The following is an 18,370-nucleotide window of genomic DNA, read 5'->3' on the forward strand; positions in this document are numbered from 1 at the left end:
TTTATCTAAAATGCTAGCTCTGTTTTCTCCAGGTGTTGGATCAGTTCAAACTCCCACCTCCTCTACATCATTCATGGGCCCATTCATGCTGCACTCTTTGTAAGTAGTTATCTGTTTTTTTCTGCATATTATCAAGCATTTCCTTTACTTGTTTTATCATATAAACACTGGTCAAAAAGTGTTGGAGCTATGCGACTTTTATTGATGGGAAATGATTTGGGCATTTCAATAGGTTTTCTATTTTTTTCAGATCAAAAGAATTCAATGAAACAGGCCAGACATCATCTGGACCACTGGGCTTAATGCAGCTTGAGTTTTACTGAAGCGATGTTGTGTTTTGATGGATTAATGTTCATTACGTAAGCCCAGGGCCATCTACTAACCTCTGGAAAGGTTGACTGCTGAAGGAGTTAAAAACAACAAGGACTTTTGTACTATTTCTGACACCAGAGCTGTACGAAGTTTTCTTGTCCATTAGCTGGTGTGTCGACCTTCTGGTCTACTATTTGTTCAATCAGCAGATGTTTGGGAGAAATTTCTACAAATTATGTCCAACAGAGGTTGAACATAATCCAACAGAGGTTGTTCCTCTACAATGAATGCCTGCAGTTTCACTTGTATCTTTTTGTCGTTTCACTTGTATTGTCTTCTGTCCACCCAATCAGGTAAACTTTTTCTTTCTCCTGAACGTCATCCGAGTCCTCATTACCAAGCTGAGGAAGACGCACTGCGCTGAGTCTACCACCTACATGAAGGCGGTGAGAGCCACGCTCATCCTGATCCCTCTGCTGGGAGTCCAGTACATCCTCATGCCCTGGACACCACACGAATTTGATAACCAAGTCATTTACTGCTTTGTGGCGATCCTTTCCAACTTCCAGGTACACACGTGTGATTTTTTTTAAGCTACTTTTCAGAGTTACAATCTCTTGCAAAAGTATTAAAATCTCAACAACCTTTTCATATTTTGTTGCCTTATGTTTGCAAACTTTAGTGTCTCATGAGGAATTTTACAGGATTCAACCCTCTGGATGTCAATCAATCAATCATGATCAATAAAATTTGGGGGATTGGGGTTTGACAAAAAAATTACAAAAAAAAAAAAAAGAAAAGAAACAAAAAACTTTTAATGTCAAAGTGAAAACTAGTTTCTGGGAGAAATCCCCCCCAATTAATTCAAGATTTGCAGGGCTGATCAAGACAGATACACACAGACTCCGTGCCAAAGGTGCATCAACTAAACACTGATTTGAAGGGGGTGAATATTTATCCAATCACTTATTTTATGTTAAATGTTTTTATTTAATTGTCATTATTTTGTAGAAAGGGGTTTTATATAATTTTTTGGTCAAAATGGCAAATTTTGTTGATTATGACTGATTTATAAAATCAATAAAATAAATAAAACATTAAAGGAGGCTGTATATGATAAACCAAAAAAAACAAAGCATCTTTATGAAATGGAAGGAAAATGATAAAGGATTTTCAAAATAGGGATACGCAGTGACAAGTCTGGTATCATCATTGCCAGGGAGTCAACTTTGACCTTTCTGAGGTCAATTATATGTGGACACATCATGAACTTGACTCTGGTGTGAATCGCATCATTTAGCCATAAGCAAAAAGCTGTGAAATACAGAAATACCCACTATAGTAATTTTTTATACCATTGTTTTGGCGCCCCCTACAGCGCAGCACCCCTATGGCACATCATACATATCCACTTTTTGTGCCATTGATCATTGCCTTGCAGCAAAAAGGACTCTTTCTGCAGGGATTTTGACACATACCTGCAGGAATAAACGGACAAATGAGAACAGAATTGGACTTTTGTCAGAATCCAGATCTGTCTGGTGGAGACATTCCCTAAAGGAGGCTAAATACAAATATACATAAATCCAAAGAAAATATGTTAAAATTTGGGGCTGTAATACAAGCCACTGTAGTCAAAAAATTTATAAGATTTTTAAAAGGTCTATGCTAAAATCCTTCCTTTATTTTTATTGCACATGTAATCAGTTAACTTCATTAAACAAAATAAATGTACCATTAACTTTCATCAAGCACAGATCTCTAAAATAATTGAACCTATCTTAATCAAATATGTATCAAATCCTTTACTTGTAAAGGAGAAAACAAAACATGACATTTCCCTGAGCTTGTTAATCTGTAGAAAACTACACCAAACATGTTTAATGTAGTTTATGTTATGAGTACTGAGTATTTTTAATCATTAATTAGCTTTTTCATGTGTTTTCTGCACTAATATGATAATCTTATTCGTATCCGTTATGAATTGTTTGATAAACTGTCTTTTATTTTGTAGGGACTCCTTGTGTCAATTATTCTCTGTTTCTGCAATGCAGAGGTATGTTGATCTATCTATTTCAACCTTATCCAATTCTATGAAAAAATTATTCAACTTTATCTAATAGAAAATAAGAATTAAATTACCTATAATCTTTTTACTTAATTTACATTCATTCTTTATGTGTATTTCTGTATGTCTGCATGTTGCTCAAGATTTTAAAAAATGGCTTTCAAGAAAAAAAAATCATATTTAATGCATTTTGCCATGCCATTGCTTTCTTACTGGAATTTAATTAATTTTATCATTTGAACATTTATATTGTATATTCTTTCCAGAAGAACATCAAATCTTGATAAGTAGCAACAAATCCTAATTTCCACTGCATTTTTTTAAGCAGACAAGTATTTTTTTAAACTCCTGCTACAATGAAGGCATTTGAAAGCAGTTCTTCATAAAACAGGAATATGCAGAGTAAATATGTAAAGTATTTAAAAAGAATCCTCTCTAAAGTCCTTCAGTTGCAGATAGTCCTAAAACAACATTTACTGTTGCCATAGGGTTAGGGTTAGGGTGCACTGAGTTCAAGTTTTACATACTCTCACTTAGTTTACATATCTTTTACCACTCAAGACCTCCTGAGCACGCTTCCACAAAGCTGGATGTCATCAAATTCAGAGGGTTTCCCAAACCAAATTTTTTAAGTTTTACAACATGGCTGTTTAAAACTGCAATCCAGAAACATGTGTTTGAATTCATGTGCAGGCCCAAACAGCGCTGCGCAGGAAGTGGGTTCAGTGGAAGATCGCCTGGGGGAAAACGGGTTTGGGAGAAACTCAGTTCGTCAGCCATCACTTCAGCTGTCACACTACCTCCTCCATCGTGGAGACCAGCCGTGCCACTGGCAGCGCCGAGGTGCCCGTCGAGGTGCCCGTTGAGGTGCCCGTCGAGGTGCCTGCCCCCGCGCCGTCTCACCAACAGACGGAAACCTGTCACCTCATGCCTGTGGGGCAGCAAAAGACAGGATAAGGATGCACAAACCAAGACCCGACCGCTCACTTTGGAAGCAGCAGAGATAACGGCTGTGGTGTCCAACAACTAAAGCACCCAACATCTGAAAAAAAGAAACTAAAAACTCATTTACAAAGTAAATGGAAAGTGATTGCTTTGTATGTACATAAATGATATTGTATGAACAATCTGATATTTTTACACCAGTCAAGAACTTGTAGGAAGACATTTGTTTATCATTGTGCCATTGTATTGTTTCTGTGCATTTTAATAGGCAGTGCATCATATTTTTTTCCTTCTTGTTTTTAACTAAAGTTTCTTTTATACAACACTTGAAAATGCTACTACAAAATTGTGCACTGTGGCCTTATGGAGCTTTTACACTGTCTGGCGTATGTATTTTGAACTATTCACATTTTCCTATGTTACAACCCGAATCCTCAGTGAATTTTATGTGACGGATTAGCACAAAGTCGTCCATAATTGTGTATAAAACACATCAAACTGTGCAGTTGTAACATGAGAAAATGTGAAAAGGTTCAAGAGAATACAAAAATCCCATTTTTATCACAAGGTATTTTGACTTCAAACAATGCTCTGCTTTACTTTCAGTAACTGTAAAAAAAAAACCATGGATGGCAACTTGGAAATGTCCAGCTCTGACCCGTAACTCACAAAAACGTTGGAGACCTCACTAACTGCCATAACACGCACACACACGCACACAAAAATTCACATGTCTTTCAAGGAGACCAGAGTTGAACATATCAGAAATTGGTGGTTGGTTCCGAATTTCATTTTGTGAAATTGTCTACATCCACTTAGCTTTTTACAATTTCCTTTTAAAATCTGTAATACATTAATATATAATAAGAGCTTCATCTTGCTGCCAGCAGCAGTTTTCAGCTACTTATATTAGTGAGGCTACTGCACGAGAATGTTAGCGATTAGCATGGTTAGTACAGATAGCATTGTTAAAATCGCAGTCTCTAAAGAATTTGAATTCTTGCCTTAACAAGCTGGATTTTCAAATCCAGCTTGTTGCTCACATTTTGAAAGCTCAAAAAGATAAAATGACTATTCTGTACTCGGTTTAGCCTCCCTGTTATCAGCTTTAAATCTTGCCCTCTTACTCACAGCCTGACCTAACTTCAAATCTTTCTAGACTGGTTTTTGAAAATAGAGTTTTATTTCAAATAGCTTATATACTGTACATCTTTGTGTTTCCTTTAGCTTCATGGTAAACACCCCACTGGTTATGAAAATAGCTAACCGCTCAGCTTCAGCGTCCGCATCACAGTGTTATGAGCACAAGCCTGGTAATGATAAGCATGGTGTGTTCACTGATTGAAAACAAAAAAACTGGCTGGTCACCTGCCTGGGTTTACCAAGCAGGAATTCAGACAATTCTGGTCACCAGCCAATTTCTCTCTGCCCTTCTAAAAGAAACCCAAATTGCCATTGTAAGGTACCCAATAAGGCACTGTGTAGGCTTAGTCTTAGGTTCTCGGTTGAAAACTCTAAACCTGGAATGAGGCATTTCTTAAGTAGCTCTCGTTTTTGTGTCTTATTGAAACACAGTAGAGTGAAAATTGTTTTTAACTGGTTACTAAATCTAACCAGCTTCCTGGACTGTTGGTCATTTTTTCAAAAGCTTAGCACAGCTATTCTCATATCTGCTTAGTTGTAAATTAGATATTTTTTATCTGGAGCCTTTAGCTTGGACAGCAAACTGAGTAATAAAAGCCAATTTTTACCGTAAACTGAGACAGTTTAGTCTCGATTTGGTATGCAAGTCAAGTTGAACTTTTAACTGAATGTGTTTACAACAAGTAGGCCCTGTTGTCAACACCATAAATCTTGTTCATAGCATATCCAGGAACATCATAGATTGTGTTAAAGTGCAAACCCACAATACTTGCTTGATTTGCCAACACGTCAACAACACATGTTACAGTTTATATAATGTCATACATTTTTCTGTATTGCTGTAAAAAATCTTAATTTGATGCAAGTCTTTTATTCTAAAATTAAACCTCACAGCATTTTTTGTCAGTATATAGTTTTTTCTTTTTTAATTTTTACTTCAGTAAGGTTTATGTATATTTGTAATAATATTTCAGATGTCTTTAAATGTTGATACTATTGTTTTTATTTTTACTGGTTTGTATGTCTGCTGCAAAATATTTCTCTACAAATCCAAAAGATATACAATTTTGTGTCACCCGTGGAGTTTTATTTTCATTCCTTTTCCATGTTTTATGCTGTATATACACTTGCAGTACTACTACTCTTTACAGACTTTATTGTAAAACTACAGAAGTTTTAACACGTTTGCTGTCATTGTAAGCCAGATGAATAAACAGTTTGCATAAAATCAAATCTTTCCAGTGTAGATACAGCAGGGATCACAGATGGGGTGTAGCACAACAGCTGCGAATGAAAGCGCTGTGTGACGCAGCGTATCAGGTCACTTCCGTCAGTGCTGGTCAGCCGAGAAACAGATTTGAGAAACATTCCAAAATAAAAATAATATCCAAAGAAATGTCAATAACATGTCGCTGATGTTTATATTTTAAAACTGTCATAAATATGTGGAAATAAAGTTCTAAATTTAAATCTAAATTTTCTATAGAATTTAGTTATGGGAAATGAATTGGACATAGATTAAGGACGATTTTGTGTCTACTGAAACAGTTTTGTATTGACTTCAAATCAAAACGCAACTCCAAGGCAGCACAAAAGGATGAGGTCCCACCGAGATTTGAACTCGGATCGCTGGATTCAAAGTCCAGAGTGCTAACCATTACACCATGGGACCAGATAATAATACGCACTCAACTTCTAAGGTCATATACACCCACACATATATGTATTATTAAATGAATATATGTCTAATATATTGAGGTAGTAAATCAATTTACGAAGACATTACACCACATGACTGGTATTTTGACAGTACACGTCACATGATGCCACGTATCCTTAAAGCAGCTCAGCTAATAGCAAGTTATGCTACGATTTATACAGCGACTCTCCTCTATCTGCTTCGTGTACTCAGAATTTAGAGACTAATTGCTTAAGGTGCCTGCTTTTAAACCTCTTAAAACACTTTTTCTAAGCACCAGTTGAGAAAATTTGAATGGACGACGTTTTTAATTGGTTTATTTCAGCATTTAACTCCGGTAGCAGTGGTGTCCCTAGCCTCAGTCGAACAGCAAAAGCGAATTGTAGGTTAATCATAAAGGGAAACAAAGGCCCCATTAGCTACTTAAGATATACTTTCAGCAATGTTCTGCATACTGCTACGTATTTCAGTGTATCGGTTGTCACCATTTTGTGGAAGTTGCGAAGGACTTGCTCGTGTTAATGTAGTTACACTATTTGCCTCTAGGGGGCAGCAGATGCTTTTATATTAGTGCGCATTAAATTAAAGATGTAGAATTTTGACCCTCAGAATCGCTGTGTGATTTAAGGCTGTTACAGTATGAAGTGGACTATCCCTGGCAATTTTGGTGTTAATGAACTTTTAAGTGTCTTTGAATATTGTATAAAACTGATGTGGAAAATATCACTAAAACATGTCAAAAATATATTTACCAAAGCTACAGTAATAATATACTGAAAATAAAAGTTTTTCTATAAAGGTAGCAGGAAGTGATGGCAATAATCTGTTCCTCAACATCCTCTAATAGAGTTTTATTCTCATTTTTGAAGTCTACAAACACAGAGAAAAGCATTGTCACATTATTGTCATTATTTATTAAACAAAGTTAGGTCAGAAATTAAGAGTTTTGTTTAAATACTAATTACACAGTTTAATTAAAAGCCTTGTAGAACCATCTTCACCAGCAGTACCTCTCAGAAGTCATGCTCTCTATAACTCAATCAGTCTCTTAAATTATAGTGCATATTTTTGACTTGTTGCACTACCAACATCTCATTATTTCATTGAAGTTAGTAGTTTCTTGCATATTCCATTTTAATCACAATGCATCCTTCCATTCTGTAGAAGTCAAATTTCAGATCGCTTCACATTTCTCTCTAGAACGCTTTGATACATAGAGGAGTTTATGGTCAACTCTGGGTGTTCTGATAAGCCTTCTATGCTGCTTTGCGAATCTAACTCATGCAACCACGTAGAGTAACACTTTGGGTGTGTTTGCTTGGACAAACTCCTTGTGCAGACTGAGAACTCTACTGTATTTTCCCTTTGTCAGGAATCTGTTCTACAGTAGGACAATGGACTTAATTGGCCTAATTAGGTTCATGCACACAGGTGCACTTTAGTGATTAGTTAGCAGCTCCTTCCTGCTTTAATTTCCCTCTTAAATCCTGTGAAAGCTGCAAGGATGCACTTTGTTGTTTCCACAAGTAAATAGGCAATTTCTCCTTAATTGTTGAGTAATGAATAATGGACAGTGTCAAATACATTGAGTGTGTATTCTAAAATTTGAATAATTTTAGAACCTCAGACCAGTTGATTGTTATTATTTTCTGATGTGAAAAAACTCGCTTACGTTTTTTAGTTTTGAGGTGCTTCCTTTTAGGTATGTTTGTATAGTTAGTGTCTATATTGCAGCACATATTAATAAATCAAAGCTAAATATCTACTTTCTTTTCTGCAGTGCACTCCAAGAAGTGTGACTCTTCATGCTCCGGTGAATAATCCCAGACTGTAGCTGTAGGCAGGCCTGTCCTCTATGGTTCCATTCAGCTATTGTTTAACTCAGAGGAGCCGCGAGGATACATTAACCTAATGTCCCACAGCTTAGCCTGTACTAACAGCTTAAAGCTCCCACACTCTCGTCTGTGTCATCACAATCCCTGACACGTGAGGAGACCCCTCCCACCTGACCTGACACCCCCTTGGACCAGCGAACAATGCATGCACATATAATTAGGAAGACAGTGAGAATACGTGAGGACACACATGTACTCATGTTTAACCAGCGTAGAGGAAAATCAATAATGTGCTGGACTTTGAGAAGAAGAATCTAATAATCAGGCATCATGTTAAAGCTGGAGTTACCTAAACGATGAAGTTAGATTTTTCACACATTGTGGAAAAGAAAATTAAGACATTTGCTTTTCTTCTTCACTACCTGACTTTAAATTAGACTAAACTTTTCCTGTTCAGTCAGGATTGCCCAAAATATTTAATTTTGCTTAAAGTAGTTGGAGAGATTCTTTAAAATGCATTTTTTAATTCAGAAGTTAACATAATTTGAAATGAATATGCTGTTAACTTAACTTGGAAAGCCCATTCTCTAATTTAACGGGTTTGTCAACTTCACAACATCGGATTTAAATGTGCTTACTGATGTCCAGGGGCGGTCCTAGCCTGTCTGGTGCCAACATGCTCCACACATCATTTTAGATTATCATGTATCATCATGAACACACTCAAAATTACTTTTCATATTTTATTTGAAAAAATGTGAAAGTAACTAGAATAATACTACAAACTCTCATAATGTAAACAATACAAATACAAAAAAAACTCTAATTAAAATAAATTGCACCAATTGTCAAAATTTTACAAAATTATGCCTTACTAGTTAAATTTTTATTAAGACAAATGTCACTGCACAATGACAATTAACTCAATTAACTGCTAAATGTTTTAGACAGTTTACACTATTACACTTCAAGAAACACAAATTAAATTGCAAAACTGTTGTAAAAAGCTCATATTTTTTGTTAAATAATTAATTTTCAAGCAAAATAGGCTACAAATTTAACTGCACACTTTTTAATGATGTGGCAGCTCATGCTGCCCTAGAGTAGAAGTCGCCATGGGCAGCTGCTCATATCGTCTATACCACAAGCGCTACTGCTTTTGTCATATTATGAAAATAATTTAGAGAAACCAGGAAAACATCTACAGATCTCCACAAGTCTGGTTCAATCTCCTCACACCCGATGGTGTCAACATTCATCAACAACATTTAACAGCTAGAAATGGTTTTGGTTCACTCAGCAGATGTAAAACAGGTAACATTTATTCTTGTTCAATGATACAAAATAAGAAATAATTAGCTATTGGAGTTTTTTTTAAAGCATTTATGAACATCTGGTTTCAATTGCATACATTTTGAGAGTAAAAACTATATAATGTAAAAACTATATGAAGTATGAAGTAAGTAAAAGAAGATTCAAACTTGTATGAATCTTGTGCATAGATTTTATACAGTATTTAACCCATTCACTCTGACTTAGAAGCTTTTCTGCTTTCTTTTCCTGTAATCCCTGTCTGTCTTATTTAGGCTAAATCCTAATTTGATATTTATCCAAACTCCATCCTGACTGGAGTTGGTCCACAACAGCACAGACATGGTAGAGTATTTGGTATTCCAGTAATTCTAAGAGCTTGACCAGAAGAAAAGAGGAACAAATCAAACAAAACCAAAACAAGCACAAAAAAGCATGATTGATATGGTTGTAATACCAAAGTCTAGCCCCAAGGGTGTCAAACTCCAGTCCTCAAGGGTCGGTGTCCTGCAACTTTTAGATGTGCCTCTGCTGCACCACACCTGAATAGAATAATTAGATTATTAGCAAGGCTCTGGAGAACTGATCTACACAAGGAGGAGGTAATTAAGCCATTTCATTCCAGTGTTTTGTACCTGTGGCACATCTAAAAACTGCAGGACAGCAGCCCTTGAGGACTGGAATGGTCTAGCCTATGTAGTACTGCACCAGTGTCCTCTTCTGGCAGGAAAGTCTTTATTCTTGCAGTATCTTTAAGGTGGCAGTAGGATGAGCTAATGTTTGACTTTCGTTGGGGGAAACTTCAGGCCTCAGATTGTTAGATATCTAAGTTTTTGCTCACTCTGTGCTCTTTAGCCCAATGGAGCCTCGCTCAGTTTTGATTTCTGACCTTTTTTGGACCAAATATTAAACCTGTAGTCTTTTTTGCTTTGAGCTGGAGGAAATTCTGACCAATTCACTCAGATATTGTGTACACATTCCATTCCATTAGATTCTGACATAAAAATAAAGACAGAATTACCAAAACCCCCAAACCAAGCCAAAAAATTCTACTTGTACAAAATATGTGAAATCCTAGTTCCTTACTTCTTTATTCAATAAGCATACAGTTATAACAAACCAGACTGTCTAAATAGTTATGTTAGAATGCATGGATTTGTAGAGATCTAAGTTATTACTTTAACTGCTTTGGCACTTCCTGTTTTGGATCAGCAAACCTTTACATTTTGTCCTTAATTTTGAAGGTGGTGTTGGGCAGAGAAGGCTACAAACTACTACTACAACCATATGAGCTTGGCTCTGTTGTAGCAAATTGCTGCTCAGTGGGTCGCTGGTATTTAGTGAATTTACCTTTAACCCATTTTCAGATAGTGTTTTCTTAAAACTTTAAATAACTGACCATGACATGCATTCGACTAAAAACAAGCAACTCTTCTCAGCTTAAGAGTTATAACAAACTAAATATGTAACCATGTGTGTTAGAAAATATCTGAAACTCCTACAAATGCTTCCCTGAAAGATTATCCAAATGTTTTACCAAAACACAAAAGCTTTTTCAGTAGTTTTGGTAGTATAATGTAGCACTATGTAGCATACATGCTACATGATGCAATAACCTGTATTCCTTAGGTTTAATAAACAACAAGTGGAGTACAACATGATCCTTTTTACAATGTGTGACTGATCAAGAAATTTAAAGAAAGAACATTTCAAAAGGAAATGTAAGACTGTAGGAGGGAAAGTTAGGATAATGGGTCTACTTGACTTCAGCTGTCCTTCACAGCTGTATTCAAAGGAGAAGGTGAAGACCAAACATTTAAGAAGCTTTTTAAATACATTAAGTGAGTCATTACTGAGCGCATTTAAAAAAAAAAAGAGGTTCTTTTGTTCAGCTTTCTAAGTTCTAGGTGATTTATGTCATTATGAATGTAATTCTGCCAGTGAAAACAGGACAAAACAAGGCAGGATCAAGAAAAGGTCATTGATCGTCACTATCAGGAGGGTTTGGGTTTTATGAAAGTTTAACTCATAATCAAGAAGAACAGAAAAACTCATGGAGACGTGAAGGAGCCGTGTAGAGCATGTTAATGCTGAGCAGCTGAGAAAACACTGAGCAGATGGTGATGAGTTTTTAAAAGGAGAAATTCTGAAATGACAACAGCTCAGATGACAAACTTTATTTTCTCTGCCTTTATCATAGACTAAGAAGTTTAATCACTATCAAATAACTTAAAGGAGTGAAAACCCTAACTCTAGTTGGTCACATTGTATTATATTTATATTAGATTTAAAACAGTAGCCTGGAATGAGAACTTTCTAAGTTCTCATTCCAGGTCTATACCAGGTCTATATACCATATAGACCTGGTATATGAGTTTAAAAGGCTGCTCTTCCTGCAAATGATCACAGAACATCTGATGTTTTGGTGATCATTTCCCATGTGTGCTTTCATGCTGTATATTAAATATCGTCAACTTCTTAAAATAATGGTCAAAAAAAAAAAAAGACAACCTCTTTTTAGAGGTTTTATTGGCTCTAGCAGCCTTTATTTGGTTAGACAGGGAAGTGGATAATGAGAACGAGGTAAGACATGTAGGCAAAGGTCATCAGACTGGGACTAGAACCTATGACATCCCGGTCAAGGCTCCACACATGGGTTGTACTTTACCCCTGCACTACCACAGCACCCCACAACCTCTTCTTTGCCAAAAGATAAATTTGGTAAAAAAAATATCTCTTTTCGCTTGCTCCCTAAAGCCAAAAATACATATTAGTTGGTTAATTGGTTGACTTATATTGTCATTTGGTGTGAGTGTGTATAGACAGTTTTTCATGTTGTGTGTCACTTGAGTTGCTCCATGACTGACTGACAATCTGCTGAGCTTTTACCCCATGTCCCACTAACTCTTGGAGATTGCCCTCCTCTGACCCAGTAGAATTGAGCTGGTAAAGAAAATTGATAAAATGGAATTTAAAGAGGAGAATAAAAAGAATGTGGTCTTTGATACGCTATACGGTTTGAGTATAAGTATAATCCTGACTATTTAAGACCCTAAACTCTCCTGATAGTTTTAACTACATAACTCTAGTCTTGAATTTTCATCTATATGATTGCTTCTGTACCAAAAATTGGCCTTGACTTAAAGGGGTGGAGTTATACTGTATATTTTCCAACTACTTAGTGACATTTTAATAGCACAATCAAATAACTATGTTACCTTCAGTTGGTATATAAATGCTATGTATATCAAATATGACTTAAAAGAAATTTGGCTTTGCAATTCAACATTTTGAAATTAGGCCTCTGTCTCTTTAAAAGCTCCTGGTCTTTCTGAAACTCCACCTTGAGGAAGTCATTGCAGCAATGTTTCTCTATTAACACCTTTAACACTCGTTCTCAGGAGCGTTGCACTGAGAAGTAGTTCCTCTGCTGAGGTCAGCAGATGCACAGTTGCAGCAGGTGTTTGCTAACTGCTGCTGCCGCTAGTCTGGAGGAGCTGAGTGGGGGATTTGCAGCAGAGAGGTGCTCTGTAATGAAGAAGCTTGGCTCGAGATTGCAGCTCTGAGGAGGTCAGAGCAAGCCCTTACATAACCCAAATGGTTGCCACCAGAGATTAAAGGATTTCTCAAACATGCATGCAAAGAGTCAAGGTGACACTCCAGTTATGTTTTTTTCATGAGGGAGTAATCTTATAATCTAGAGCTCAAAAAAGTTGATTTTACATAACACTGGCCCTTTAATGACATCAAGTCAGTCCTTAGTAGTGTAACAAAGTAGGTTTCATTAACAGTACAGGATTAAATAAATAGTTGTAATCTATTTCAACTTATTTGTGGAGTCTGAGAGGACCACTGAGTTCCCTTGAATTTAGCCTGACAGATTTGGCATAGTTTACATACCTTCTCTCCCTTTTTAGACTTACAACCTTAGTGATGTCATGTGTTCATTTGGCTTGCCTAAACAGAGAGGCAACCTAAAGGGAAAAAAGACTTCAGGAACTAGAACACACTTGCACTGTTACAGCATGTTTAGGACAGTTGATTGGAGTCTCCTGAGTCCGCCTCCTGCAAAAGCTAAACATGTCACAAGATTTTCATCACAGTCCTTGCGAGACTTGAGCTGTCTAAATGCGGTAGGTTGGGTTTGGTTTCACTGGAATGAGAATTACAGGGGACAGGTCCGGCGTTCCCACCTGATAATGTTTGTTATGGGCTGAAGGGTTTATTTTGGTGGTGAAACCAGACACCGAACACACCGAAAAGTCTTTGAATTGTTTTAGTCGGTCTTGAAAGTATTATTTTCAGCTTTTAGCTTTATTGAAATGGGATAATTTGACCAGTTTTTAAATAGAAGTGTTAACTGACACGTAATAGTCGGTAATGTTAAAATCGGCAGCTCCCAGAGTGCGTTTTTGCAGCAGTGGCTCACTGGGACGGCATTTGGACTGACCTTAGGAGCACCTGGACCTATTAGGTTTCAGCAGAAGTTTTTAAATAAGTCACAGAGAAAATTAAGGAAAGAGGCAGAGCTGAGCTGAGCGAGGTGTGCTCCGTGCATTAAAACAAAATCTGCCCCATATGAAGTTACATTACAGCTTGGAGAGATTACCTCCTTATTGCACCCCCATGTCAGCATCTAGGTGTGCTTCATGAGATTTCCTGATGTTTTTATTTCAGACAGTTTGTAAGCACACAGCCTCATTCCTGGGACGATGGCTCGCATTGAGATTGAGGATATCTGATGGTTGCTGTGTGCCGGCAGTGCTGCGGGTAGTGCTGGTGCTGCAGGAAAGAGGAAATGCAGCTGGAGTGTCACACATAGGAAACTATGTTTCCCATATCCATTAGTTATTGTTTTGTTATCTGTAATATTTGAGATTAGGGCTGCAACAAACAGTTATTTTGCTGATCAATTATGCTGATGCTTAACTGATTAATTGGATAAGAAAATTGGCCTTTCTGGCGATTTTTTATTTAACCGCTTCAGTTTACTTTATACAATATTAGAAATAAATTAAAAGATGCAAACAAATGATTCAATTTTATTCTTATTATAAGAAAATAAACATTTTATTGACTGAAATGCAATAACAGCATTTCTTTACTAAATGTGCTTAATTATTAATAGATTGATTGACTCATTTTTGCATTACCGATTAATAATTAATTATTAATTAATTATAGAAATTGAATAAGGCAAAGTAAGGAAAGTGACAAAGACGTTTTTTTAATTATTTTGAATACAATTGTAACATTTCTTCTACAGTTTTAACATAATTACAAGGTGTTGTTTATTCATCAAAGTCATTTCTGAGTTTGTCCAGTTAATGATTAATCAATTACTAAACTACAGTAGTTGATTATTTCAATAATCAATTAAATCGATTAATTGTTTCAACTCTAGCTGAGATTTTGTTCCAATTTATAGGCAAAAGAAAAATGCAGCCAATCAGTGACGATGACAAAGACCTTAGAGGTTGCCAACAAACCAAAGTTTGTGTTTTTGAAATTGTTTTTCTTTTAAAAATGGGAGTTTTAGTGAAGCTTATAAAGATATATTTTCATTGAATAGAAAAGTGAGTGTTTTCTTCCTAATGTTATTATAAATACTTAAAAAAAAAATATATATATATATATATATATATTAAACAAGCATAATGGTTTACGAATATTAAAATGAAAAAGTAAAAAAAACAAAATCCCTTTTTATATTGTAAGAAAAACAAAAATATATTAATCATATCAAAATCAAAAATAAAAACAATATATTTTAGCTGCTTCTTTTTTACTATTTAAACTTCTTGCATAGTTCACTAATGTTTATTTGTTTGTTTTTTTTACATTATTATAGCCTACATCAGCATCTTTTCATGTCATCACAAAAAGATAAAAACTATTATGAAGAAAGCAAAGCGTCTATGAGCCTACTCTGTTGTTGATCTGAATCCCTTGGTACGTGTCATATGCTCCAGATTGGTGTTTTGGCCCAGGGAGCTGCATGCTAGGCTCTGTCTGTGTTTATCACATCACATGCTCTGACTGGACCCAGCAACCTGACTTCAACCAGCCGGGTAACGGGGGGATCATCTAAGTAGCGCACTCAGCTCCAGATTAGCACCCTTTGACACCTGCTCTCCTCACACCTTGGACATATAAGCTCCCTTGATCTTATTTTGAACCCGTTCTCTCTTACTAATTATGTCTTCCAGATGTCTTCCTTGTTGCTAAGCGCATCCAGGGGATCTTGCTAGTTAAGTTAGTTTTCCTCTTGTTTTTCTTTTATGTCACAATAATCTCCAATAAACCAGATATATAAACAATGACGCGTTCTCGTGTTCTTCAGCCCTTGGGCTGTGACTGACTTTCTCCTCTGTCCTCTCCTTCTATACTAGTTGGCACGGATGGCTCCTTCACCGCTGCTCTGTCATGTCTGATCAAGTCATCAAGAATCCCCGCTTTGCACCTTCAGGACTCTGCTGAGGGTAACCCCGACCGACTTCCAAAAAGGAGACAGCGGCAGAGGAAAGCAAGCCAAAGCTGGCCTGACATCCTCAGCTGCAGTGAACCTTCACCACCCTCTTATTTTCTCTAATAACTCCTGTCTCATATGCCCGCTTCACTGCTATGCTATGACATAATGCTATATAATTGACTTGTCTCTTTAAATGTTACTCTATTGAAAACTCAATCTGAAGAACGTATTCTTCCTTATCAAGTAACCTTAACCCCACCTCTCCTTCATCACTATCAACCAGGCTACTCAACGCACCCACCTGGAGTCTTCCTCCACATCACTGACTCTGTGCCATCTATATATGTTCAGATCCCTCCTTTCAGACAGACATAGTTTACATAGTTCATCTATGTAAACAACTGCGCCTCCTCCTGGCCAATTCCATCCCACGGCGTTCCCCAAGATTGTCTGCTCGAACCCCTACTTTTCCTGTCCTACTTTCTTCCCGCTGGCCTCATCTTTCATCTGCGCTTCCATTTCTGATAAACCAGTTGAGAATGCCTACACCTCCACCAAATCAATAGTACTCTCAATGGAGCTTTCTCTGTTTCCTCAAAACAGATCAGGCTAATCAGTGACTAATCTTTTGCTGGTACGTCTGCTATGGCCACCACCAGGAAAAAGTTTAAAATAAAACTACTAGATTAAATTAGAAAAATAAATTACATATCTCATATATATGTTATTACAATCAATCAATCAAGTTGATTTGTGTAGCACATTTCAGCAACATGGCAGTTTGTAGTGCTTTACATCGTGAAAACAAAGGGAAACATCAGAAATACATCATAGAGTCAACAGTTATGAAAGCCAATAACAGACATTACATTTTGTCAAGTGTCATCATCAAATTCATCCGCACATTAAATAGGTCCATTTATTACAGTTGAAAAGCAACTCTCAGCCTAGTTACAGCATAAAGTTTTATGGTGCAGCAGACATTTTTGATGTTTTGTGGTAAAAGTATGACGTAGTCAAGACAAATACACTGCGCTGTGAGTAAAAAGATTAAGAAAACTAGAGTAATGTAAGTTTGAAATTTGATTCAAGCTTCAGCTTAAAGGCTAGTTGTAGAACACTACAACTAGCCTTTAACTACAACTAGTTTTCCTCTTGTTCAATAGGAGAGTAAAAACAGTCACAAAGTTTACACAGAATTAGGTGAATATAGCAAAGTGTACAGTGGAAGCAAAGATGATTACACAAACAAACAGAGCTGGGTGGATCAGGGCTTGTTCTGACTTGGTCAGAAAATCCTGTTTGAATGTCTTTTTGTCTTTTCCTTGTTTTTCTTCAATGTTTTATGAGCGAGGACTAGGAACTGGAAAAAGATAATTAAGCCAAACCAGCCAATCAGAAATATTGGAGTATATTGTTTTAATTTAATGGGAATCTAATGAAAAAATAAATACTCCTGCTAGAGCTACGTAGTGTTCTACATTACCTACTCAGCATCATCATTTAAGAAAAAAACCCAACTAAGACTTATTGTAGATTTATAGTTAAACACATTAATCCTTATTTAATGAATGAATCATAGATCATTTAAGAATTCTTGTAAAAGATTTCTGAACTGTTAAATTAGAAAAATAAGATTATTTATACTGAAAAGGACTTTTGAAACGTATTGACAGAGATCCAGTCCAATGTAGCAATGTTTTCAAAACACTGCTATCTATTGGTTTTGGGACATCATCTGCATGACAACAAGTTTATATCACCAAAACAAAAATATTTTAAAGCCAGAATAAAGCTGAATCATCTTAATTTTGTCAGTTTACATGTTTTTGCCAAATAAATCATTTTGGAGTGGAGATTGAGCAAAAGAAATGCAAAAGAAAAAGAAGCAAACAAACTGCTTTCCACTCTGGATCTGATCGGCAGGTAAAATGCTTAAAGAGCCCAATAACTTTCCAGTTTAATGAATGCATAAACATGAAAAAAAAACAAAAAAACCTTGAGCTTCTCTAACAAACTGAATCAGCCTATAAAACTGTTATTGGGCTGGCCCAGTCTGTTGTCCTCCATGACACTGCAGCGTTTGTTTGTTTTTTGTTTTTGTTGTTGTTGTTTTTTATTACCAGATCCTGCAGGCTGGACTTTTGTTTTACAAAAAACACAACTCTGCAGTGAAACACCTCCTGTGGTCAGAGATATAAATGATCATGTTAGAGATATTAGTTTTATTTTTGCCCCAGAAAATGTTCCCCAAAAGCTGAGTACTAATGGGGGCAGCACAGGAACCTGCCAAAGATCCCCAGACTCCCAGGGACTGTTCCAATAAACCCCACCTCCACTGATGATTATATCCAACTGCTTCATTACTTTAATGTGACTCTCTAATGAGCAAGTAAAATTACCAACATTTACATTAATAGCTCACTGGTTGTGTGTGTGCATGTGGGGACGTATGCGCGCGTGTGTGCGTGTGTGTGTGAGAGAAAGAGAGAGAGAAAAACTCCGACGTGCAACTTGACTGGCATTTTAACGCATGCATGTTTTTTGATGTAAACCACGATTGTAGCTCTGGTTTCAGGTTGCTG

General features: G+C 36.5%; 1 protein-coding gene and 1 non-coding gene across 2 annotated transcripts in view; one reads left to right on the forward strand and one right to left on the reverse strand.

Annotated features, from left to right (window-relative positions):
• LOC116723574 (calcitonin gene-related peptide type 1 receptor-like) overlaps positions 1-5,377 on the forward strand; it is a 38,934-nt gene extending 33,557 nt beyond the window's left edge. The window contains exons 10-13 of the mRNA XM_032568605.1: positions 33-99; positions 666-881; positions 2,327-2,368; positions 3,074-5,377. Coding sequence (XP_032424496.1) covers positions 33-99; positions 666-881; positions 2,327-2,368; positions 3,074-3,337 — 589 coding nt within the window. The 3' untranslated portion in view covers positions 3,338-5,377. The remainder of the gene's footprint in view (positions 1-32; positions 100-665; positions 882-2,326; positions 2,369-3,073) is intronic.
• A 691-nt stretch (positions 5,378-6,068) lies between these two features.
• On the reverse strand, positions 6,069-6,140 carry trnaq-uug (transfer RNA glutamine (anticodon UUG)). Its single transcript has one exon. It is a non-coding gene; the product is annotated as a tRNA-Gln (tRNA).
• Between the last annotated feature and the right edge of the window lie 12,230 nt (positions 6,141-18,370).

Source organism: Xiphophorus hellerii, chromosome 1 (assembly GCF_003331165.1).
Source record: "Xiphophorus hellerii strain 12219 chromosome 1, Xiphophorus_hellerii-4.1, whole genome shotgun sequence".
Lineage (NCBI taxonomy): Eukaryota > Metazoa > Chordata > Actinopteri > Cyprinodontiformes > Poeciliidae > Xiphophorus > Xiphophorus hellerii.